Source organism: Lagopus leucura, unplaced genomic scaffold (assembly GCF_019238085.1).
Source record: "Lagopus leucura isolate 7727_CA_CO unplaced genomic scaffold, USGS_WTPT01 Super-Scaffold_100009, whole genome shotgun sequence".
In the NCBI taxonomy this organism is placed as follows: Eukaryota; Metazoa; Chordata; class Aves; order Galliformes; family Phasianidae; genus Lagopus; species Lagopus leucura.
The window spans coordinates 9,219,396-9,245,265 of NW_024962266.1; the positions used below are offsets into that span (position 1 = coordinate 9,219,396).

The following is a 25,870-nucleotide window of genomic DNA, read 5'->3' on the forward strand; positions in this document are numbered from 1 at the left end:
TTGTTTGTCCATATCAGAAGGTCCACAAAATATACCTGTGTGTTCACTGATAGCATCACAGTTCTGGTGTTTCATATCTTTTTTTCTTTTTTCCCTTCAGAAAGAAAATTGTTTCTCCTAATACTATATTTTTTTCTTCATATATTACATGCAACAGTGGTGCAGCCTTATTTTAATTCATGAGCTCCTTTCCTTTTAGTAGTTTTTTTTTTTAAGAACCATATTGCAAAGAATATGTATTATTTTGATATCATTTATTGTATGTCTGAGACATTGGCATTAAATACAGCTAGAAAACATATTCCAAACAGTTCACAACATGAGTGTCCAATGTTCTTACAGCATAGTTTACAAAAAAGAAAATAGGTAAAGTATTAAGGTTGTGTTCTATTTAAAATATGCACAATTCAAGAATTACTTGGTTAAGAATTGTAGCTTGAAGATGAACAAAAAAATGCAGAACACACAGCTTTATTTAAAGCTCAATTTCCATGTAAAACTTTCTCCTATTTATAAAAGTCTCTCCAGGGAAGAAAATAAATGGGTTTCTAGTACACAAATAGCTTATCTATGACAGTTAGCTATGGATTTTAACATAGAAAACAAATCTGGGCTATGGAAATTCCCTTTCACAATTACATAGGTAGCTATACAGCGTTTTTACATTTCTTCTAGCTGTGCCTAATTTTCCTAGTAAACTAGGAAATTATTAATGGTTCTACTAGATTGGTCAAAAAAGCATAGCAGTGTTTACAAGTACTGAAAGCAACATAATGCAATTTCCATGCATCTTCTGGCTTGCAGTAGGTTGTGGCTGCTTTTTTTGGGGGGGGGTATAAATTAGGAAACTATCAGGCTCTGAGAGACAGTATACTTGCAATTAGGTATTGTCTGTTTATCCATTTCTCCAATGAAATTTTAGATAATATCACACTTACAGCAGCTAGAATATATTTGCATTAATTCTTTTTACCCATAGAAATGTTTAGATTATAGTTTACAGCAGGAAATATGTTGAAGTACCATAATAGAGAAATAATTAATTCATCTTATTCAGTAACACTACTCACACTTCGAACTCCAAAACTTCCTTAAAACCAAGTGAGTTTGATAACCACAGTGTATTTATGGAAAACAAAGTCTGATTTTCCCTAATTAAACCAATTAAATAAGGCCTACATATACTTCAGAAGGATGTCAAACTTGAGTTTGAGATGAATTTAAAGCATTCAGAGCTTTCTAAAAATGGTCATGCTATTTGTATCGCTTATTTTTTAATAATTATTGATTAATAATACAATCAGTCATAACAAAATGCAAGTCAGCAATTAAAAATACAGCAGATCCAAGCCCAACCTGTCATCAGAACTACACTTTTGGGAATATGGATTCTTTCAAAATTCTTAACAAAATTGTTCATAATTTTCTTTCTTCATTCATCTTTCTCATCTGGCAGGCAAATCGCCATCTGCACAAACGTAAGTAGAGTCCATTGTCCTTAATGTAACAGTGGACAGATAGTGACGGAATAAGTGTTCAACATGAAAAGGCAAATCTGTTGCACAGAAATTCTTTTTAAGAGCGTAGCATACCTCTACAATAAAGTGCTTATCTTAATAAGTTATACTGGTAGTAGTTTTAAATCTTGAATTGCTTAGCAAATAGTTTAATATCTCTGTACCTTCCCTATCCCCTCAAGGCACCTTCTAACACTAGAAAAACACTGAGGAGGGTTAAGCTACAATAAAAAGTTTAAAGTGGTTGATAGTTTGATGAAACTACTGATGAGGTTTGTAAATGGTACCATTCCACTGAATCTCTAGGCTTGTGCACAGAAGCAAGTTTCTGTGTAAGGGGCTTCTGAACTCCGTCCTTAACAATCCGAAGGGAAACAACCAGCATTCTTGATAATAACTGCTGTGCATTGGTATTTTGATATATCCTACTTGCTTTGTCACTCCTATAGTGCATTTCATACGTGTAAGCATCTAAATATCAATTACAATTAACACAGCCTATTACTGGCTAATGATACACATCTATGGAGTCTTTTTTTAACGCATGTGAGTTTCACCTCCACTCTTCATCCTTAAAATGAAGTTATATTCAGTACTTTTCAGAAAAGATTTTTGCCTGTTTAAAGCAGAGCTCTAGGGAAGCCATAACCTTCACATGATAGTAGCTTTGACTTGATAGAAAGAGGTGGCTTTTCCAAGGCTTTCATAAGGTAGGACCAAATTGAGTCTTAATTTGTTTCTATGGGCTCATTTATGACTTCTTGAAGTTTCTTTAGAAAAGAAGCTGAAGGGCACATATCTACATGTGACCTGCTATGTAAAACATTGAAACAGGACCCATTTAGTCATGCTTCCAAAAATTTATGGAACAACTTAAAAGTAATTCACTTTAACATCAGGTACAGCTTATAAAAACAGTCCAAGTACTTGCACAACATGTAGACATCTAGACATTGCCTTGATATCATAGAAGATACAGCTCTCTGACCAAAAGACATTCCAATACTTTTTCCAAAACAAGTTCATACAAAGTTCCTCTTGGCTTTCACAACTCTTGCAGTTGAAGAAACGTGAATTAGAATGTTGCTGCTAGAGTTCTGTGTTTTCCTCTTCTGGTCAAGTCATTCTAGCCTAGCGTTTTATCACCACCTGTTCATATGCTCCAGATCCTACTCTGAAAATGTTTGGAAGAAGTTAAATCAATTTCAGTTAAAATTGAATTTACAGTATCACAGATGAATAACAAAACAATGTACTGCATGAAAACAAGCAAAACCAAGCAGCTTGTACTAAAACAGCTAAATCTGAAGGGCAGAAAACATGCCCTTGTTACCATACTACTGAATAACTTCCCGTTTAATGCATTAAAGTGTTTTATGTAATACTGTAGAAAACAAAGAATGATAAATAATATTAGAGACCTGCCAAAAGTTATTGTTAGGCCTCTATATTTAACTTCCTTAAATTTTATTTTTTGGATACTGCCTCCACCCACTGCAAACATAGAAATAATTGTCTGTGTATACACAATACACACACACAAACACACAAATAGGTACAGCTCTTAAAAATCAAGTGCTAGGTCTGTTAAAAGAAAAAACTCTTCAGTCTTTTGTTCCTGCTGAAGCGTAAATGCACATTTATGTACCTTTGTCTCCGTACCTCATCAACATGATAGCATAGTGGGTAGTTTTACGTAGCAAACTGCCCGGTAACTGAATTAGGACAGAATTCTGTATACTACAGCACTGTGCCATGTAACCATACATGTTCTCCTGTTTAAAAATCAATGTGCCCAGTTTGTAAATAAACCAATAATTGTCTTCTAACCATCAGTATTTTTTGCTTGTGTTAAATACATTCATTTTATAACTTTCAGCACATTATCAGTGCACTCTGGAAGTGCTTACTGAAATTACTGAAGAAAAATGCATGCTATGCTACTTCCATGAGATTATAGAAGAATCTTAGAGTTACACTGAGCTGCAGAATCATTACGTTAGAACACCTTGTTACCTGTTTTTAATGCGTTCTAGTCTGAGAAGACTCTAACTAATACAAAGTATATACCAGAATCTTTGAAGAGATTTTAGAGAAGAAAGTCTCTGGTTCTAAGACAACTACATGAAAAAAAATGTCAAACAGATTATCGAAGGACAGAGTTTAGAGCTACAGACAGCTTAAAGAAGGAAAAACTGTTGAAACAGGAAGAGTGTAACTTGTGAAAACAAAAAGAGCTGTGAGCAAAACTGAAGGAAACAAAATTAGGCTTGCTATTAGGAAGAGAAATGTTTGATGCTGTGAAGGTGGATGTATAAAACACAAGACTCCAGTTTCAGAGAGTACTATAGTAAATCTCTAGAGCTAAGATTTCAAACTGGTGCCTGTTTCCTGTGTCTATACCTAAATATTACTCATATCTGAAAACTTTGGAACTAAGTCTTCAGGACCTCCAGAAGTAATGCTTTTACTTGGCATATCAGTTTGATTTTAGGAGAAACCTTTGTCTTCTGGTTTAAAACATGACAAGCAAGTTCTTTTGATACCTTTGAACAATAAAGAAGACGAAAAGATCAATAATATGTGTACAGAATGACTACCACATAAGACGCATTTCTGTTTAGTGTGACCCATGGATCAGTCATCGAGGCTACATACCTGTTAGGTAGATGATGACTTCCAAAAGAAGTGCTTCCACCAGGACCCACAAATAATCTTAAACCTTCTTCTAGAAAGCAACAGTATAAATGTATGTTAGCTTCCTTTCAAAAATTAAGTCATCTAAGATTTACCGGTTTTCTAACTGATACTTTCAGACGAATGCGTTTTAAGTAAAGAATCAAATTTGACAGGTTATAGGTTGGAGAACTAACTTCCCTATGAATTTGTACCTGCTTGTATATTTTTAAGATTAAAAAGTGATTACCTGGGAAAATTACTAGAATTATGCAACTCTGGTTACACTGGGAAGAGTCTTTCCAATTACTGGGTGACAGGATCAAGCTGATGATACAGTAATCTATATACACTGCAGGCACTATGAAAAGAGTTGTTTTCAGGCCTGTAATGTGCATTTACTTTCCTTAAGCTTCCTTATTTATCTCTGTACCTTCTGCACTTGAGTCTAAACTGAAGTCTTGACTCTGGAGTATTTTTTCAACTATATCGTCAGCATCAACTCTGGTAGCATCAACCCTCTTCAACTGTGATTCCACAGAGTCTTGCTTTACAGGATGTCTGTAAAAATAATTATGTTTAGAGATCTTACACGTGATGTATAAATTATGTTTTGGTTCTGCTAGATAAGGCTTTCAAATTGAGCATACCTGCACAGTTTTTCTGATGATGTATCTTTAGTAGATGTATCAGTGTTAGTTACTTTTGGCTCAGTCTCTTTACAGGGTTCTAGAATACTTCCAATTCCTGTTGAGGTGCTACCCACTGAGGTGTTTCTCCTGTGACAGAGTTCAGACAGACTGGCTGATCTAGAGTGACATGTGCTGTATCCTGCTGGGGAAACACAGTGGAGCTAGATGAGGTATGTTGTTAGCTGCCATAATCATCAATCATCTTTTACCATCCTGAAAACAGAGCTTGTGTTTTGTCCCCCTGGAAAGAAATTTGAAGAGTCTTGCAAACACTTGCATACATCAGTTCACTTCAGTTTTTGTACTCTAGCACGTGCTGTTTTCTTTTTGTTTTAACTAACTCTGATTTCCTAACAATTACCTGGTCATTACTTCCCCTTAATCTTTTGGAAGTAAGCCCATCTCCGCTGATAAACTATTTGCTTTTATACATGCAAAATGCAAAAAGTCTATCAGTTGTGTTAACTGGAGTGACAAAGCTCAGGGAAGAACTTACCTTACGTCTGAACAGACAAAGTATTACATGTATAAGAAAGAAAATGTTGCCTTCCTCAAACTCCTCACACCTGAAACTCCCAGGAAAACGTTTCAAGTTCATACAATTCTTTTTTAAAGCATAGAATTATACTTACTTTCTACAGTACACAATTATGGAAGTTAATAAAAAACAACAATCTGTAAACAATTCATAAAGAATTACTTCACAGTTACCTGACAGTTTTGACTGCTGACTTGCATAGCTTGATGTTCTGGAATGTCCACATGCACCAATTACGTCAGGAACTGAGGCACTCTTTGATGATACATCTGCAAAACATGCTAGTCAGGTAACGCTGCCAAAGGCAGCTTCATCATTACTTCGCCTATAATCTTGAACAGACTCACATGTCAGGTTTCCTAGAGATTAGGGATTTGATGTTTTATGAATCTCTTCAAAGGTCTAATTGCTACAAAAATACTGTGCATGTTAAAGAATATACATTCCCTTAAAAAAAAAAAAAAAAACCAAAAACATTTATAGATATATATACATATACACATATATACATAAAATATGACATGGTTCTCCTCTCAAAAATTGAGAGTAGCACTGAGTAGCTTTCTAAGTATAACTGTAGCAATTAGACAAATCAGTATGATGGGAAAGGTATTACAAGAGAGATGAGATGATGGAAGGATTGGCACAATAGAAAGATGCTATAAAGGAAGGGAAAAAAAATTGTTCACCCATATCAGAGAATTCCAGGTTGATAGGGGAAACCTTCACCAAAGAGAGATCTCCAGAAAGCCTTCCCCAGTGGCAGTCAGCCCTTAAATGAGGTCTAAGAGGGGTGTAGCCAAGCTTCACCCTTTCTGGTCACGTTGGTAAATTGCCTTTCCTCAGGTGCTCAATCAGTGGTTTAGGCTGTGACTTATCAGTTACCATACAATAGTTTGATTTATCTACACTGTAAACACTTAAAAAAAAATTACCCTGCTTCTCCCAATAGAATCATGTACGAGGTGTTTTGTGGTAAAAATTACATAAAACAACTGTGGTTAAGACAAATTAAACAATTTTTAAGGTGAAAATTACTAAGAGCCTGAAGCTTGTTAAAAAAAAAAACCAACAAAAAACAACTCATAATGAAGTATTTTTTCTTATTGTTTACATGCATAGATTGTTTCAGAATAGCTACTTGAGTATTTTACAAAATACTCAGAACTTTACCAACTGAAAATTTAAGGGATATGCGTATCCCTAAAACCATGATTCATAAATTGAAGCCAAGGGCCAAGTTAAATATTCTGTTGAGATATAAATCCAAAGCAAATCAAGATATGTGTGACATAGAAAGTGAAAGATTTTAAATATTAAAAAGGCAGCCCATCAAGCCCGTTTCCTTTCAGACTTTCCACTAAATAAACTGGTACATAAATTAAAAAAAGACATTCCACTGCTGTTATTTAGGAAAGTATGTCTCAGCAAACAAAGTCAAAAGGGACCCTTTGTGAGCCACCAGTCAACATCCCTTTAAGATTACAAGTAATCCATAGGTATGTTCTTGAAGCTCTAAAGCCAGTTATAAAATAATTAAGAACTTAAGAACATAATTTTATACCTGCTACACCTAGATGTACTACTTTTAAGTCTTCTCTGCCTTTTCTATCTTCATGCAGAGATTCTGACTCTCCCGCAATTGCTATAGACGTAGCTGTGGAAGGAGGCCTGTAAGAAGAAAAGTGGTTAGAATTTGCTGTACTTTTGCTGTGATTCCTCTAAACTGATCAGCACAGATATATATATTTTTTCATTTTTTCTCATACTGTGCTTCATGCTAGCTGTCTTGTAACCTTTTTCTGGGAACATGCTGTCTAGCGCCTGTTCAAAACAAAAAGAAAAGGAAAAAAAAATGCTTTAGCTACTGTGTTTCAGGACATTTTTAAAGCATCCATCTGCTCAGTCCTTCAGATCTGAGGATCCTTGGAAAGGCTTTTCTTTCTTCTTGATTCATTGAGTGATGTGTTTAGCCTTTTTGAAGGCTTTGTTCATTGTTATAGTGTACAAATCAAAGGATTATATACATGCTAAGAATTGGATGTAACTCAGTACTTTATGAAATACATGGTAAGATGGTAAATTAAAAAGAAAAAAAAAAACCTGCCACATAACTACAGTTTGCCTACTTGGCTCGTGCAGTGCAGTATATTGTTGGCTTTGTTTCATTTCTGTTGCAGTACATGAGGAGATTCCAGGGTGATTGCCCTCGCCCTCCTATCAGAGGGCCTTCTGTTCCTATCCTCATGTATTTTCCTCTAACTTCTACCTCTTGCAAATTAGAAAAAAAACATTGTGCACCATATTATTTAAATTTGGTGTAGTACTAAAAAAGTTCTTCATAGAGCTGAAGTGCTTATTTCAGTGTATACCAAAACCTAAAGAGATACTTATTAAGAAGAATAAACCTCGTAGTGTTAGAAAATGACAGTTAAAGTATCTGCTCATGCAAGTAGTCAAACACAACTGAAGTACATTTCATGATATCATCTCCATGTTTTGCAATGCTTTGTTATTTTGACCTTGGGATCAGACCCTTGTTCTGCATACAAATGGAATTTGTTAACATTTTTATGTTTGATATTTAATAAATCAGCCACTGTCTCTATGTACAGTAACGTCCCCTGTCACGTTAAGTTTGAAATTAAGACAGAAAGGCAGAAAAAGCACTTCAGGACATAAAATGCCTATGTGACTTGAATGTCTAACATACAAGGGCTGATCTGAAAGTAATGCCTTCTATTCTGTTATGTTGGTGCATGATGTGAGAGGCAAATGTTGGCAGTATGGTAGCAGAGGTTGAAGCTCTTCACCAATATTCCATTACATTTTGTTGCTGTGTGACAGGTGGCAGCAGATGGGCAGTCTGACAGAACGGCATCTGACATGAAAGTGCATAAGCAGCAAAGGTGTGTCACTGAATTCTTCCATAGAGAAAAAATGACACTCACTGACACTTGCTGAACCTTTACAGAGACCAAAGTGTGGACGTGAGAACAATGACATGGGTAGACAGTGTGCTTCTGCAGTGCCAACAGCAACCTGAAAGACAAGCCATGTTCTGGATGGCCATGCAGATTTTTATGAGTGCAACATGCAGTGTTGCGTTCACTGCTCATAGAAATGCATAGCTAATGGTGGTGTATTTGCTATAATAATGTGTTTTTTCTTAATGTTGTCGTTGTCACATAAATAAATAGGAGGCATTACTTTCAGACAACCTACATACCTTTCAAAGCAAGAATTGAATGCTTTCAGGGATATCACCCCAGGTCAGATGTGAAGCCATCTTGACTTCTTAAAATATGTAGCTGATTTCGGATTGTGCAACTGTTTTTGGTGGTCATTTATTCCTTCTACAAAGAACATCTGGATTAGATAAATTATTTGTACTGTTTATGTTGAAAGTTTATGTTCTGGGAAATGGTATATCATCAGTTTGGAAGAAAATACCGAGTCTGAATAATTTCAGCCTTCAGCCACAGAGTTTTTACTAAGGAACCAGAAAACTATTTAGTTGTTAAGTTCAGCTACTTGGCTACCTGAACAGAAAGACATTATTTTATTAGTATAGACAATAAAAGTTAATTGGCTGAGAAACTGTTTGTTTATCAGTACCAGTGAGAATATTTTTAATAGGTCTGACTCAAAGAAATCAAGAAATACTCAGTAACCAGGAAAATGGAAAAGCTTTGCTTGACAGAAGAGATTTAGAAAGTACCATCTTACTGTTTGTTCTGTAAGCACAGGATGAGATTTCACACTGTTCTACTCTGCTTTTTGTAAGATTGGACAAGGAGAAGAGACAGGACTTTTAAGTGGTGCAGCTGGACTGAAGAGTTCCTACAGTGAACAACCTGAGCTAATCTGGTACAAGCTCTATTCTCAGATGCCCTCAGAAACAATGGTAAGGATACTTCTGTGACAGTAATGCAAAGCCTGTACTGGTTACAGAAAACAAGTCTTATCTGTCTTAAGTACACAAGAACTTAAAACAGTTAAAACCTACTAGTTACTATGCTCTTGCATATTAGACCTTAGAGTTAAGAGTGCAGTGCTGCTTTTCCTGGAGTTACAGCTTCATCTAAATTCTTTAAACAAAGATACTGTTGTGTTTTTTAAGGAACACTTCAGTATATATTTATTACTCCAAAATAAACCTGCAGATATCCCATTCTTGGATTATAGACAGGAACATTGATTACCTATATTCATTTGATAAAACATGAGTCTGAATTCAGTTGATAACAGTATTTTGAGCAAGCAGTAATTCTTATTGATGTAAAACTATTTCAGTGCAGAATGTTAGTAAGCACTAGCTTGAGCTTTGGGAGATATTTTTGATCCAGGCTTTCAAAGTGTAAACAAAATCTGAGAACCTACCAAGAAAGATGAGACCGACATAGCAAGTATGAAGCTAGCAAATGCTTCTAAATGGTTTTCCTTTTCATTAAGACATTTTTTTCTTTTCATGTTATCTAATACTAACTAGATGAGACTTTTTTTTTTGATAGAGAGCAGAAGGAGCCAAGCATGTTGTCTCAGAACATAGTGTTATGTAGCTTTGCATACTGTTTCTGTCAGCAGCAAATAGCAGATGCTGAAATAACAGGGACACACAGAATGTTATTATCGCCTGAAAATTACTCCAACAGCTCAACTCTAGCTTACAAACATTATGAGCTTCATGTATTTTATACCCAAGAGCTCACAAAATTATTTCATTCAAGATTTTTTCATAAATCTTTCAGGAGCTTAGTTTTATTATTCACAACATGTAATAGGAGGAAGTTCCACTTGACTGCATGGTGTTGGAAGAAACATGTCCTCTTGTTTTGATTCCATGCCTGCTAGTTTCAGTAGAGTAATGAAGTAATCAATGAAGTGAACAGAATTAAAAGGAATAGAGTTAGAATAGGATTTAAGGAATTTATTTGTGAACGAATGGATTTTAGTCACCCCTCCCTCAAGTAACTTGTGACAAGTCAAATACAACTTCTTTTATAAATGATATAGACAAAATTGCTATCTCCTGTCATATATAATAAAAAATATCTTTGCTAACTAAAAATCTTGATGTGCTTTGTCTTGAATTAACTCTTCATGCACTCAAGTAGTTTTATTTAAGCCTTATTCAATTAGCAATCAAAACCTGTAGCAGCAGATTCTTCAAGCAAGCATTAGTCAGATCTATTTTTATATATGCCTGCTATATGAACAGCTTCCTTTATGTGCCTTTTTTTTTTTAGTCATTGGAGGTGTGCAGGCTAGTGTCCTTGCTTGAAAATGTGCCAAGTATTTAACAGCAAGGAGAACTGTGATACTTCCACTACTGTTTTTTATGTTAACCATTACTCAGCTACCATCACAGTTTTGTTTTTATTTAAGTGTTGTCAAACTGAAGAAATTCATATATGCAAAGCAGAAATGTAATTTCAAATGTGAACTGAGCCACTTAAGCTTGACTAAAACATTATCCAACACAAATTATTAAAAACTTACATTTTAAAACATGGGTCTCCAGACATTAGCTGCATGTTGATCAACACCTACACATGAAGAAGAGAAAGACTATAAGAAAAAAAAAATAATCTGTGGTATATTGTCATACTAAATTGTATTTGCCACGAATACTACATTTCAGGAAAATAGCATCACACATGCAACTGAATGCTTTTTTTTTGCATAAGCATATTTACATATGTACTGTGAGTACACACAACAAAGCAGCATTTGAAAAAAACAGAATTACATTTTAAAAATTCTGTCAAAGACAGGCTGATAAATAATTATCTTAAAACCATTACTAGTTAAGAGAGAATTCATGTCTCCTTATTTTTCCCTTGAAACTAGAAGATTCATGAGCAAAAAGATTTTTGTTTAAAACAGTGGATGCTAAAGTATGTTGTTTGCTAACAGTGTTTAGCAAACTGCCAGCACACTAGAACTATCTGTGCAAACATCACAGATAAAGTAAAACCACAAAAGGTGAATAATACCATAGAACAGCAATACACTGAGAAGGCTTGTTGGCTGGGTCAAAACCATCAATTAAAATTCAGAGTATATTTAAGACACCAGAAAGTGCATGCATGAATGGTATACTAATAGAAATAAATTCTAGTGTCTTAGCAGGACAAGTTTTTTTTTTTTTTTTTTTAAATTTACTTGCAACCTTCTGTAATGAGCTCTATGCATCTTACTTCATTTCTCATTCTCCATAAACTAAAAAGAGAGACAAGCAGGGTGAGTTTCAACAATTCTTGGCAATTATTATATTTCCTACTACCCAAAATAAAAGGCTAGGTTACAGGATTCATGGAGGTGTTAAAGCTGGCTTACACATAAGACAATTAAAATTCACTTGGAGACCTGCACAGGAAGTTGTCCAGTGTTAAAGATGTAATTCCCACACTCAGATGTATTTAGTGTTTCCATTATACTTCACTATTCTATTTTTCCACTGCTGTTAGAGTAGGAATACCATTTGAAAGCTTTTGTTTTACAGCTATCTAGCTCTATATCCAAGAGTAGGACCAATTCCATTGCTGACTATATGGATTTTAATGATACTATCTAAATGAGGCTTATGTTTTCACTTCAACTAATTTTCCCTCTAGGAAGAGGTTCAGCAGGTATACTTTTCAAAACTTCATTTCATGTTTAAACATAACACATCCTTTCTGCTTTATTAGTTTAATTGTGGAAAAAAAAAAAAACAAATTACTTTGAGAATGGAGTTATCTTGTCTTGTATTTTTGGTATCATAACCTTCTAATAAACAGCGACGAGTGGTATTTCCTGATCCAGCAAACTCTGCTAGATTTAGATCTGCAAAGCCCAGCTGTTAAAGAAAAAATGAAAGTTAGTAGAATGCATACTACTAAACGAAAGCACTTTCTACATGCACAGTAGTTTCAACAATAGTTTCTTGCAGTTAAGATGATGTCTATTAAAGGGAGAGGCACAAGACAAAACGTTGAAAAGCTGAGCATCGAATTCTACATAGATCTTCTTTTACCTATGACAGTGTCAAAATAAGAGAAAGGAGAATTTGACACCTTCTTTTGAAAGAAATATATGAAAAAGGGTTTACTTTCATCAACCCTTTCAAAATAATTGAAAGAAAAAATTCTGATGATAAAATAAGTATTAAACACGCTCATCAAGAGTTCAGACAACTGTTGCCACAGTACACTTATGGAAATCACAGGTATTACAGTACTATTCAAGAATTACTTAAAATTAGAAGAAATAAAAGACAATCCATAAGCTAAATTTAATATCTGAATTTACCTTTGCATATGCCTTTCCTCCTTTTAACTCCTAGGAACAAAAAAAAAGAAACAAGAAACACTAATAATTATGCAAGCCAACCACTAAAAATACTGACTTAAGAAAAGCAAATATTAGTCTTAATATATCTCACCACACATTTGCTAGACTATACTGTGGTCATTTATTAATAATGTTCTCAGTGCCTGCCAGCATCTTGGTGCTGTGAAGAGAGTACCTGACAACAGACTAGCATTTTCCTTCTGTAAAGTCTAGCTCCAGGTCCAGGAAGTGCTTCATTCTAAATTCTCACATTTGACATAGTTCAAGCCTTCTAAGTTTACTGGTGCTTGCCAGAAGGATCCATCAAGAGCTACCTTTATAGAGACTGATGAGCAATTACTCTGCTGCCCTGCTGGAATGACTGACTGTTCTTTTCAATATACGTTTAATAACTAATTTCCATAACTTAGTCAAGACAAAGCAATAAATTACTACGCAAGTCGAATACCTGACATAGTTGCAGCTAAAATGAACTTCATTACATTTATCAGCTTCTTAAAATTACAATCAAAACAAGTGAAGAAAGAATGGGGGAAGAAGAAACACTACTTACCTTCCGCACAGACACTCTGCAGATACAAGTATCCAGAATCCCTGTTGTGGCACTGGCACTGATTTTACACATAAATATGAATTTTTTCTTCCAGCGGACACAGTTTGCCTGCACCACCTCCCTGCATATAGGAAAGATATGTTTAATAACAGTTGTGTATGCATTCAGGACCATAACACACAACAGGACAGCTTAAGAACAAGTACTGCTTCTGCTGTTTGTGAAGTGCGCACTGAAGTCCGCTCCAAAGCCTGAAGTAACCATCCTTCATGCTTCTCTGTGTAGCAAGACTGGTAGTAGTGTTTCAGTATAGAGAAAAGAAGCATCATATAAGCAAAACTAATTAAATTTGAGGCCTGGACCAGTTCAAAGGAGATAATGTAAAATAACCTTATACAAAGTCATGCACTTGGAGCATAAAGGAACCTCAGCCATGTACTGGAAATGTACCTAATCTGAATGGATTTGTTCTTTGCAGGATTACAGCTCAGCAAAATGATGTAGCTTTGCAAAAGACGAAATGTAGGATGCTTTCAGCTATGTTAACTGCCAATGGAACACATTTTTCCATGAGGGAAACTGAAGTTGAAGATGAACAGATTCTAAAATGAATACTAAAGGATAGAAAACCCCTGTATTTTATGAGGAAAAATCATAATAAAAAACCTGCTAAGTTATTCAAACAGTGCAGACACCAAAGGACTTCTTAAGCCAAATAACCAAGCATAACCACACATTAAAGCTGAAAATCACAAGGTCTGAAACACAGTTTAGTAGAACAGCCTTCAAATAACTGACATAGGAGCAAAGGAATCTTAAGGTATTTGAAGACATGGTTGGCTTGTTTGTCAATAGCAGGACATAAAGACTCTGTGATCTGTAAAGGCTCAGTGATCTCTCTTCTAGTCTCACATTTCTGAACTCAGAACTTGGAACTGCAGAGCATCTACAATACCTTCTATCACTCCAGTTACTCAAATCTTCACATGTAAAAGCAGTATTTGGCCCTTTTCCTTCTCCTCCATTTTTGTAATGCAGATAATGCTATTTTGTATTAACTTCCTACAACACCTAATTATTGGAAGATCTAGCCTGACACCTTTAGTGCAGGTAGAACTCTGTGGTTCTACCTAAGTTGGAGTCAGAGTTTATCACCGATGGAGAAAGGACAAATCACAAGGCTCAAACTTGCTGTGCTGGTGAAGCTGCCAGCTACGGTGCTTATGTGCACAATGACTTACTAAGGTTGGAATAAACTAGCCTGCCTGAAATGAGTCAGTTTAATTACTGCAGCAGACTAACGGATTCTGATGATACAACACTGAGTCACATTCAAGCATGTGACCTAAGAGGAAAAGGCTCTGTACACCACAATCTACCTTTTATCCTTCGCGTTTTCTACTGTAAACCTTTCTGTGCTTTAAATTAAGAAAAAAACAAACAAACAAAAAACCTGCCAGTCTGACAGTTAGTTAGACCCAGAACAGAATCAAAAATCAGGAAAGGTAAATTATACATATCTACGTACTGCACTGGAAACAGGCTTAAGCCAAGGAGCTGAGTACAATAAAATGATTCAAGGGACACTGGATAACTGTTAAGTTCTGTTATACAGAGAAGGCTTTAATAGTTATTGTAGCATTTAGGTGACAGTTGCTATCTCTCAGATTAAAAAAAATAGCTAAATGTCCACTGTCAAGCACAACACTGCAAGTGCATGGTATCTGGTGTCTGCATATTTGTATGTTGCTTATGCTGTAAGATAAACAAGTAGTAACTGCTTGATAAATCTAACAGTGTACTTAAAACCTTAGAAGGATCTTAAATTTACTTCAGCATACTACCAATACTTATACATACACATCTCATTGGCCAAGTAAGAAAAAGAGCACAGAAGCACTATACTTCAGGATACAGGCAACATCTGAAGTATTTCTCCATCTAGTCATGTCACAGGTCAGGGTTTCTTCAGGCAAATAATGTTACAAATATTAAACAGGATAATTCTATTTTAAAGTTCTCTTAAAAACAAGTAAAAGTTACTATGAAAATGCCTCAACATAAAGATACTATGCTAAAACTCTTGTGAAAATTAAATCAAAATCAAGAACAGCCCCCCAAAAATGCAATCAGTTACTTTCACAGGCACATGGTTTTAAAGAGCAAGATAATTGAAAGATTTATATACAATCTGCAGAAAGAAGGGGAAAAAAAACAAAAACAAAATCACTGAGCTGTCCCTTCAATTTCATGATAGAAAAAAAAGTAACGTTTTAAGGAAGGTAATTTTGGCATAAGAAAAAAGAACAGCAGTTAATTCCCCTTAGACTGAAAGGAAACAAGCTAAATATTGACAATTTTACTACTTAAGCTTCTGAGATTCTTAGTTCACGTGCAGGGACCTTCAGAAAATCAAGTTGCATTGATTGGTTACTATGGAAGTGAACTCAGATAACTTCTTGGTGACTGTGCCTATGTTATGGGGCACGCTGGAGAAAGCTTTCCGTTATGAGTCAGTTTCCTATGAGCCTCATAGTCACTTTACCACGTGCAAAGCAGAAACAGTTGTTTTATGAATCGAAATGCATCTTGGTTACTAAGATACAGTCAAATATGTACTAGCTGTAGCACTTCCATGCAATACAGGAGCAAACACTATTAGTAAGATCTAGCCAAGGATAATGCAATATAGGCAGATATTTAAGATAGACCATACTTTGGAATCAATGCAAGTTAACCGTCAGCTGAACAAACTGTGGGTTTTCTTTCAAGGTACAATTCCACACTGACTAAATTCCTATTAGACTTGCTGTCGACAAGTCCCTTCCTGTACGTACTTTATGTGCTGTACAACTGCATTTTAAAACAACAGAATAAAAGTCGTGCTTTTCTCTTCAGATCCACAGATGAGAAAAAAATCAACATGAAAAACATACAAGAAGCAACAAACCCTAGCCCAATTGGCTTATTGTCCTAATTTATTCCCTTATGGATATGACATGTTAATAATGGCTTATTTCATCTAATGCCTGCTAATGCAAACATAAATTACTTGTAAAGATCTTAAGCATCCTGTGAAAAATTACTTCTTCCTAAATGGAGAAATTGAATCAGGAGAAGCTTAGAAATTAAGTCAGAACTCCTTAAAGGCAAAAATACTGTGTTTAGTTAATTAGAAACTTGTTTATTCAGGTTTTTGTTTTAGTTATTCTAGACAGCTGATTAGAAAATTTAGCCACGTGCAGACCATCATGTTAAAAAGACAGTTTGTCTAGCACAGTTGCTTTGCAGTTAGGAAAAAGGAAACAAGAAATTGGAAGCATTTCTTTACAACTTCAAGATGCCATTTAAGCTTTATATTAGACAAAATTTATATCAATATTTTAAAAAATACTCCTGGAATCAATCAGGTAGATAGTTTTCTTTATATCAAGGAAAACAGTGCTTGTTTAGACGTTCTACAGCTTCAGTAAAAAAAACATGAGTTACCTAAAGCCTCCTATAAGTACTTCAAAAAAAAAAAAAAAAAAAAAAAAAAAGCTTTTTTCACTCCACAAGGAAAACAGGATTATTACTGCTGTTTTTAAAGCTGGTAATTTTTTTTACAAGAGTTTTCTGAGGATTTTCAAGAACTTTAGAGACTGGGCATTGGCAGTCTGAAACAGAATAAATAAAATGCCTCTAGATGAGTTAACTTGGAGTGGGAACAGCTTTTCCAGAATTATCTAAGTTTTGTTTGCCTCTTTCAGGGGAAAATCCATAATGCTGGATCAGGGCTGCTGCAGCGCTCCATGGTCCTCTCAGGTCCAACCAGTAGTGATGCTGAAGATACATTCCAGGTAATCACACCACATCTATACACAGTCAGTCTCACAGGTCAGACAGAGATACAGATGGCACCATTGGCCTCATTTATAGGCTGTTCTGACAAACCGGATGCCCCATCCTTGGAGGTGTTCAAGGCCAGATTAGATGAGGCTCTGGGCATCCTCATCTGGTAGCTGGTAACCCTGCTCATGGCAGGGGGTTGAACTAGATGATCTTTGAGGTCCCTTCCAACTTAAACCAGTCAATGATTTCATTCCCTTCTGTTTGAACAGTCTGACTTCAGTTGCTGTTGCTGAGATTCCCGTCCTCCCCCTATACACACACACGCACCAACAGAGCCTATCACCCAAGAAAATGAATTAGAAAAAAGTTTAATGTGAAGGTAGTATAGGCTGCACTGATAAGAACATGGCACAACCAGATAAGCACTGAAGAGCACTAGTGAGTGGCCCTTTCTGTCCCATTACCTAGTTTACTTTTTTCCTCACTCTGGTTCCTCCTCAAATAATCTAAATTCACCCCTTCTCCCACATTGATTGTTCCCTCAAACAGAACCTAATAACTTATACCCAATTGTATATGCACCAGTTCTAGCCTCATTATCTTTGAATAACAGAACATTTTTGCTCATTTGTAGCTGGATATAATGTCTCAAAAATCTATACTTATTTGTAAGTTACTAAATAAACAGAATGCTAAATTAAGTCTTCTTTAAGTTAGAGCTGAGAGCAGCATGTCTGAAGAATACACTGTAGTAATCAGCTTATACAGAACTTCATCTATTTCTTGTTTTTAAAGACAGTTGACTTCAACATGGTTTCATCCATGCCTGAGTCATGCAAGATGCATTCCCTCCAACAAAAACATTTTTCCTAAGCTTTGCAAAAACACAAAACCAGTCATTTACAAGCAGAGCTTCAATGTTTCCTTCAGTTTTTCACAAATTTCAGCACTACGCAAACCCGCGAAGCTCTGCTGTCTACAGTACAGCATGCAGCAGTTAGTATATGCAACATTAAGACAGGAATCATCTTCCATTTCACATTTTTACACATAATAATTAGGTTAAATCTAAGTAATAGTACTCATGACAGGTATTCCTGATAAAATATGTACAAACTGATTGTAATATGAAAATAGAGCTGCTTTAGGCTATTTTTTACTTACAAAAAATTGCTGGTTAAAAGCAAATGTAGAGATCTAAACAGGAATTAGTACAGTAGAGGGCAAACTGTATTAATAAGACTGTAGCCAGCAGTTTAAAAGAAGTTACCATTCCCTCCATTGAACATTTGTGAGGCTGTATCTATAGCACTGACTCCTGCTTTGGGTCTCCCCAGTAAAAGACACTGTAGCAAGACCAGAGAGTGGAAGATGAGGAACAATAGGGATGAACCAGGAGGAGAAGTTGGAAGAGCTTCATTTTTACAACCTAAAGAAAAGATGGAAAATGATGTCATTCTCATCTTCAGCTATTTCTATTAAATTAGAAAGAAGGCAGAGACAGACCTTCCTCAACAGAGAGCAGAAAAAGTACAAGACACAGTAACATTGGTGAAGCACAGGGCACGTTGCTTACAAAAACCTGTAACTCCATTGTTTAACAGATGCTTGTCACATGTCTTTTTCCAGAAACTTTTTCCTGACAAATTAGCTGTTGCTGCATCTCTTACCAGTACTTACAGTAAGAAGATTCACAATAATGAGCCATTTTCACCTGTATTTTAACCCATTACTTGTCATGCAAAATACCATCCAGACAAACATTTTCTTGGTTGCTACTGAGGCCTTAGGATTACTTTTTCCTACCACTAACTTGTCTCACAGCTTTTGAAAATTTATTTCATTCCATTTTCTCCATCAGGTTGCAGTTGAAAAACTATTAAAAATAGCACAACTCATTACTAAGTCTGAAGACTGCACACAGAATTCATATGTTGTGCAGGAAGATGAGAGAGAGGGACAGCAGCCCATGTGACAGGTATGTCATTTTAACAAGTATGTTTGTTTAGGAAGCTGTTTAAGCTGTGTGACTATCAGGAGAAATTCTCCCTTTCAAAAGCAATAGCAGCAGGAAGAGAAACAATGATTAGAAAGCAATTTAAAGAGCCTACTGGGGCAGAAAATGTGCTTGCCACAGCCACACAAAGCAAATGTAGTTACAGTTGGCTGGCAAAGGGGCAGCCAAGCATCAGTAGAAACAAGAAATACCTATTGTCCAGAAGATATTGAATTCTACAGCAGAAAATTACTTTTCCACCTAGTATCTCAGAAATAAGAATATAATTACATGTAACCCAGGAGCTCTGCAACTACCTCTCAGAACTCAAAAGCTTATCATATACTAACTTCTCTGGAATCTTCAGGAGAAAACATCTGGATTAAAAAAAAATTCATTTTCAGCACCCCCCCATCTCTATCAATATTCTTGTCACACATACAATAATCAACTTAGTTCTGATTGTTTTGAACAGATCATAAAAGAACAAGTGAACCATAAGCAGCTTAAAATAACAGAAATCAAAATTCTGACGTATGGGAATTTGACCAAACTGAAGACTACAAGCCTAACAACACACAAACCCTTCACTCCTTTTGTACAGCGGGGGGGGGGGTGGAATTCCAACTGAAAATTTAACTACCAGGTTTACAACTACTGTAGCCTCAGCCTAAACGGTAGAATGTTGAAAGCACCCTCTTAAGAAACAAGATCCTTTGGTTTAGAAAACTCAACTGTTTCCTTCATATGCAGCCTTCTCTTTTGCTGTTGGTTGAACAACTCAGCCTATAAGCAGTGATCTACTCTTGGGGCTTATCAGCTGTTTCTTGTGTATTTACAGTGAGGTCAGTTGCAGACAGTCTGTGCTTCCAATGTATTTGTCTGCATTGTATTAGCTGTAAAAAACACACATAATACTCATTGAAAGTGTACCCTAGAATACTAGTATTTCCTGTTTAAAATATTCACAGGTGTAATTTCTGCCCTGAGATGATCTATTGTTCTTCCATGGTACACACTATGTACACAGGATTTTGTGAACAGTGTACACATAGGTGGCATTTGGGAATCCGCAGAATTATCCAGTTTCAGAGATAGATATCTATTACCACTGGCCAAGGGAAAAATAAAAATGCATACAGATACCTTTCTGCATATGAAGCCAGGTCTAAGTAAGTTTTCTTAGTAAAACTGGGGGCTGTTAGCATAACTTGGCATATACCCTGTATATTTGCTTTGTTGTAAAATCTCAAAAACTACTGTAAAGATCCTGAAGTCATACTAAAAAGTTCAGTAGAAAAATTGGATGGCTGACTGGCAGCTTAAAACAAATAAAACCTAATTCCACTTTACAACTTACTTCAAGGTTTTCCATATTGTAGAGTGAAAGCTTGTGATGCATTCATCTGCCTTAGATTTGTAGGGTCCTAGTTTCCTACATCATTTCCCTCAATTTTAAACACTGCTACTACTTGCCTATTCAATGTTTTTTTTCCCCCCCTCTCATCAAAATACTTTAAATTACTGAATTATTTGAAAACATTTGGTACTGTAATACAGTTTTTCTTCACCTATAGGAAATATTCACAGACAATAGACATAGGCTGCTTTCAAATAAATGTTTTCAAACTGGTTTTAAAAATTTATGTATAAAATCACATCTGTAAACAACTCACATGTTTTGATATTTATTTTGGAAATCAGTTTGTGTCCTGGGCTGTATGTGCCATTTTTATCTGGTCATAGATTTTTAATGCGCTTCAAGCACACATCTGTACCAACCAGAAGAGCTTTTGTACTGAGAAAAGAATCTCATTAATACGAACTAGGACTGTGTAACTTGATGGTAGAGATTTAAGGCGTGCAAAATATTTTCCAGTAGCTCAAACTTGTTTGTCTTATTTGTATCCCACTTCAGCATCCAGGAAGTTGACACTGCCTGCAGGATCAGGGTTTTTAATCATTCATAAGCAACATCCAGATCTCAGTCAGACTGCCTGAATCTGCTTGCATGACAACTCACTACACACAGGCCTTGACTGCACTGCTGCTAGCCTTCTTAGGGCATTTCTTCCTACTAATGTTACCCTAGTTTATAGCCTGTTGATATTGCTGCTCTTCAAGTTTGATTCTGTAGTGGTTTTTTGTTTGCTTTTAAGTCAAGGGCAGTGGGTCATTGGTTTGTATCAGTATGAACTTCATTCTCAGCATCTCCCTGAAAAATACTAGTCCTCAATAACAAAAATTGCTGGAAGCTATTAAGGAGACACTGTCAGTTTTTCCACGTATAACACAGCATTTCAGATAAGTCTGTATGCTGTTTTCACAGTAAAACACAATCAAGTCCTTCAAGCTTTTCCTAACACTTCAAAGATGACTACTTCCAGAAAACAATCACCACCTTACACTGAAACACATGCAAATAGAAGATGACCGCTATTTTAAGAAGAAACATCTAACTGACAAGTCTTGAAATGCTGCCACTCTTGTTAATTTAATTTCTTCCTTATTTATTCGGACCTTTGCTGAATCACCACCATGAAAATCCATTAGTTTAGTCTTAAGCCGAGAGCAAAAGCACTCCCTTAATTGGCATTGAGGGATCACTGCAGAGGAATTCTATACCTTCCTTTGAGCGTATGTTGAGCTTTTTCAGGCCAGCACAAACACACTCACCGGGATTTTGATGCACTGATATGTTTCACTGCTGTTGTTATTTTTAACCTGTACCCCAGCATAGAAGAAGGTAGAAGAACTGCAAAGCTTGAATCCAGTGCACTATTTCAGCACATCTCCCAGCTTCATCATGCTTCCACTGACACTTTCTGGAGGCACATTCTGCCTCACCTCCTTGACATCACTCGCACTGGCCCACCTGGAATCAGCTGCACTCAAACTATCCAGGAAATACATCAGCCCGTGAAAGTGACTTCAAGGCCACAAAGACTGCATTAGAACAGTAAAAGTACATCAGGGCCTAACCTTACGATGGTTATCCATCTATCACTTATAATGAAGTTGGTTGCAAGAAGAATACTGAGGAGAAAAAAAGACACAAAACAAGAACAGAACAGTAATGAACTGATTACCTGTCAACCATACAGAAGAAAACAATGTCCAATTGCACATGCTAGTGTATTAGAATGGTTAAATAACAAGTTATTCAGCCAAAGTTCTATTCTGGTGCTCTTTATTTTCACTTACAGAATTAAAAGCCGATACTTCAGGAAGCTCTACAACAGCAGAATACATTTTAATAAGAGAATAACTGAGTAGTTACATATTTGTTAATAACTTTTGTCTCCTCACAGAAGTCCAGGAGACATTTCCAGTTAGTCTTCTTTGTAATAACATTAGAGTAATATAATTAGCCACACAACAGAAATAACTGTAACGGGAAGGCCATCCCATGTCCCCATGGGAAACGTGGGGTGAACCTGCAGCTCACAGCACACCTTGCTTCGCCCGCAGTCCACCCCTACCCGGCACTGCCGGAGCGGGGCTGTTTCACTGGGGCAGCACTCGGGCAGGCGGCAGATCTACCGCTGGGGCACAACGCAGAAGGAAAAAGGACAACCGTCTACTGCCTCAATTTCACTGCAGCATCAAGCAGGAGCAGCCGGTAAAGCATGCGATTCGAACACAAGCAAGAAAGAAGACAGCACTTCTCCACGAACCCGTTAACATTAACTCTCCTTTCAAGTATCTATATATCGATACAACGGCAGGCAGAGAGCCGGCACCCAAACTGCTCCGACTTAAGAGCCGGCGGCAGGAATTCCTTCTCCTTTTACTCACCTCGTCAGCTCAAGACATCACGGCTCAAGCACAAGCGGCCTCAGCTGCTCGAGGACTCATTCCACCTTTTCACCGGCGTTTAAGAGCCTTAGCGTTTGTTTGGAAGCATTACGACTACAAGCAGCGAGTCGACGACGAGTCTACGAGTGCCGTACCTTACCCCGCAGCCACCGCCGCTAACAGCGCACCCCCGGAACCCGCCGCCCGCGCCCCTTGCGGGGCTCCGAGAGCCAAAGAAAGGGCTGCGGGGCCGCCCCAGGACGGCACCTACCGGGAGGACTCCCCGCTGAAGCTGCCGCCGTCCAGCAGCCGCACCTTGCAGAAGAGGATGCCGTTAACGAACGGCACGGAAGAGAGCTCGTCCAGCTCCAGCTCCACGCGGAACTTGAACTTCTTCTTCTTTATCATCATGAAGGCCATGGGCCGGGAGCCCCCCGGGGGCCGCCCCCACGCGCGCTCAGAGCCGCGGGGCAGCGCCGCTCCGCCGCCCCGCTCCGCACCCATACCCGGAGCGACGGCGGCACCGAGAGGACGGAGCGCAGCTCCGCTCCGCTCCCGGCTCGGAGTGCTGTTCAGCCCCCGGCCCCGCCCCGCAGCGCTTACATGGCAGCCGGCGCCTCCCCGCCGGCCCCGCCCGCCAGGAGCCGCTCCCCGCTCCGCGGACGCCGCGCTGGCAACGGCTGGGGCGCGGCTCTCTCCACGTCCTCTCCTCGGGCCCGACGGTTGCGGCTCGAGCGCCGCTTTACGGAAAGCTGTCGGAGCGCTGCCCGGCACGGAGCGGGGTGACCGGGCAGGGGCCGCGGGCGCCGCCCGGCGGAGACGAGCTGGCGCAAGCCTAGCCGGGGCAGCTCCGCCGCGCACATGGGCCCCTGCGGGGTGCCGCCCCGCTAGGGCACGGCTTTCTGCTGACGTTCAACGTGCTGAATGCGGGGTTTTCAATAACGGCCTGTAGATGTTGACGTTTAAACTCTGAATTCTGTTTCTTCCTGTTGGAATTCAAACAGTGGCAGGGTCTTCTCAGCAGCTCAGATCTAAGTTCTTAACTCCTTACACATTGGCTCCAGTTCTGATAACGAGGAACAAATACCCATAAGCTTGCAGTGAAGCAGAAATCATACATCTGTACGTACATGCAGTAACGGTGCTGCAATATGATCCCAACGGCACTCATACAGCAAATCCTGCATAAGAAATAGTTCAGTGCCAGCACCTGGACTCCAGGCAGCAGCCACACACCCATCCCTGGAGTTATCCAGAGCAAGCCATAAGCAGTACCTACTGGCACCTCCACTTCCTCTTCACAAAACATTGCTCAACAACACCCCAAAACGTGTATCTTCCTGCAGCCATACAGTTGTTCTTGCAAAAAAGGAACATGCAAGACAGTGCTGTATGGTACTGAGCACATGAAACCTACAGAACGTTCTTTAATGTAACTGCTACTCATTCAGAAAAATTGTTGTGAAAACATTTCTAAAGGAATACACCCCAAATGCCTACAAACATCACAAGTGATGTGCACAGCTAAGCAACCCAAAGTGTAGCACAATCCCAGAAGGAAATAAGCAAGGACTAAAAAAAGGAAATGGAAAAAATACTCCTGCTTCTACTGTTTTACAGTACCTAGGACGTAATTAGTAAACACACTCTTCCAGTTCAAAATTAAGGGTAGTTTTATCTGACTCTATCAGTTTCTATTCTTAGCAAAAACTCCTCAAAACACTCATATGTCCTATAATTGCTATTACACATTTTATAAGATCCCTGCTTGTATAGCTGTACTGTGGGAACTCTTTCTGAACAACACTTACACCTCACTCTATGATTCAACGTTGTTTCATTAACAGAGATGTACAACCTGAAAAACACTAAGGCAGTTCTCTGTATCCTACATTCCTCACTGCTCTTAGATGAATTTGATACTTCCAGCACCTAGAAAGAGCAGATAATACGCTTTACTGGATCTACCTGCCATCAAGTTAAACTAAAGTAGCCCTTTCTTGAACAAACACACCAGCATTTCTTAATTTCATAGAAATACTTCAGGTTCAAAAAGAAAACTCTTACAGTTACTCAGAAAAAAAAATAAATTAACTATAATAAGAGCTTTAAATATCTTAAAACATCAGCACTTAAAAAAAACCCACAACCACAACTAAAAAGCACACACACACACAAAAAAAACCACCAACAAACAGACCTAACACACCCTGCCTTAAAGAAAACAGGAAAATGCTAAATCTCCTTTTTAAGAGTTAAACAAAAAGCAGCTAATGACCTTCACAAGCCATTTCAAGGTCCAAAACTAACATACAGACCCTTATATAGGTGAAAGCTCCCAGAAAGTTGTGTGAGCTAATACGTGTGTTGAGGGCCCCAAGCAGCCCCACCTGGGGCCTCACCTACATCCTACCAGGGACCTATATAAGCACAGCCCCAAGGCAGCTGGTTTTGTGCTTTTTATTGTTGGGTGCTGGGTTGTTTTGGTTGTGTGTTTGTTTTCTATTGTTGTGCAGTTTAATTTCTTTGTGATACTGGGTTTCAGCTAGAATTGTTATAGCTCTATCATAGAATTGTTTTGTTATAAATGTAGTTGTTAAGTTATATTTACATGTAGTTTTTGTTACTGGGCTGTCTTTGTGTGGTTTAAGTTCTGACTTTTTATTGTAGGCCCTGTTTTCCTTTTGTTTTTGTTGTAGGAGAAACTAATACACTTCAAATAAAAAGGATTTCTTATTAAATATATGTAAAACAAGGTTTGGAGGAAATCAGTATCTTCAAACCTCACAGTTACATTTAGATAAAAAATGTAACTCAAAAGTAGTCTTTTTTTCTGAAGAATATAGGAATTCAATCATGAAATAGTAGGAATAAATAGAAATGTTTTCTATGGATAGGCAGCTGTTTGTAGGCAAAATCAATGTCTTGGGG

At 37.5% G+C, this 25,870-nt stretch overlaps 2 protein-coding genes across 8 annotated transcripts in view; one reads left to right on the forward strand and one right to left on the reverse strand.

The window, feature by feature from the left end:
* The window catches only part of HENMT1 (HEN methyltransferase 1), a 34,959-nt gene extending 12,551 nt beyond the window's left edge, over positions 1–22,408 (forward strand). The window contains exons 10-13 of the mRNA XM_042873253.1: positions 9,211–9,330; positions 17,064–17,153; positions 19,007–19,123; positions 21,471–22,408. Coding sequence (XP_042729187.1) covers positions 9,211–9,330; positions 17,064–17,153; positions 19,007–19,120 — 324 coding nt within the window. The 3' untranslated portion in view covers positions 19,121–19,123; positions 21,471–22,408. The remainder of the gene's footprint in view (positions 1–9,210; positions 9,331–17,063; positions 17,154–19,006; positions 19,124–21,470) is intronic.
* Positions 240–23,372, reverse strand: FAM102B (family with sequence similarity 102 member B). 7 transcript variants are annotated; one of them, XM_042873261.1, is made up of 12 exons: positions 23,211–23,270; positions 18,416–18,574; positions 13,315–13,435; positions 12,720–12,749; positions 12,151–12,267; positions 10,926–10,972; positions 6,988–7,094; positions 5,597–5,692; positions 4,844–5,027; positions 4,627–4,754; positions 4,176–4,245; positions 240–2,691 (listed from the first exon to the last, which is right to left on the reverse strand). In XM_042873261.1, exons 3-12 carry the CDS (start codon positions 13,384–13,386, stop codon positions 2,649–2,651), a joined length of 894 nt encoding a protein of 297 aa, XP_042729195.1. In that variant the 5' UTR covers positions 13,387–13,435; positions 18,416–18,574; positions 23,211–23,270; the 3' UTR covers positions 240–2,648. The 7 variants fall into 7 exon arrangements, with proteins under 7 accessions (XP_042729195.1, XP_042729192.1, XP_042729190.1 ...); XM_042873258.1 differs by lacking the exon at positions 23,211–23,270 and adding an exon at positions 22,940–23,132; XM_042873256.1 differs by lacking the exon at positions 18,416–18,574 and having other exon boundaries at positions 4,176–4,242; positions 23,211–23,372.
* Positions 23,373–25,870: the final 2,498 nt, after the last annotated feature.

Bases quoted from the DNA above. Each gene is read 5' to 3' on its own strand.
- FAM102B (XM_042873255.1), bottom strand. From the start codon at position 23,359: ATGGCCTTCATGATGATAAAGAAGAAGAAGTTCAAGTTCCGCGTGGAG. The intron at 13,436-23,210 runs GTAGGTGCCGTC...TCCTATATGCAG, and splicing joins TTCAGCGGGGAGTCCTCCCG to GGAGGTGGTGCAGGCAAACT. The intron at 4,246-4,626 runs GTACAGAGATAA...GTTGCTTTCTAG, and splicing joins TTTAGACTCAAGTGCAGAAG to AAGAAGGTTTAAGATTATTT.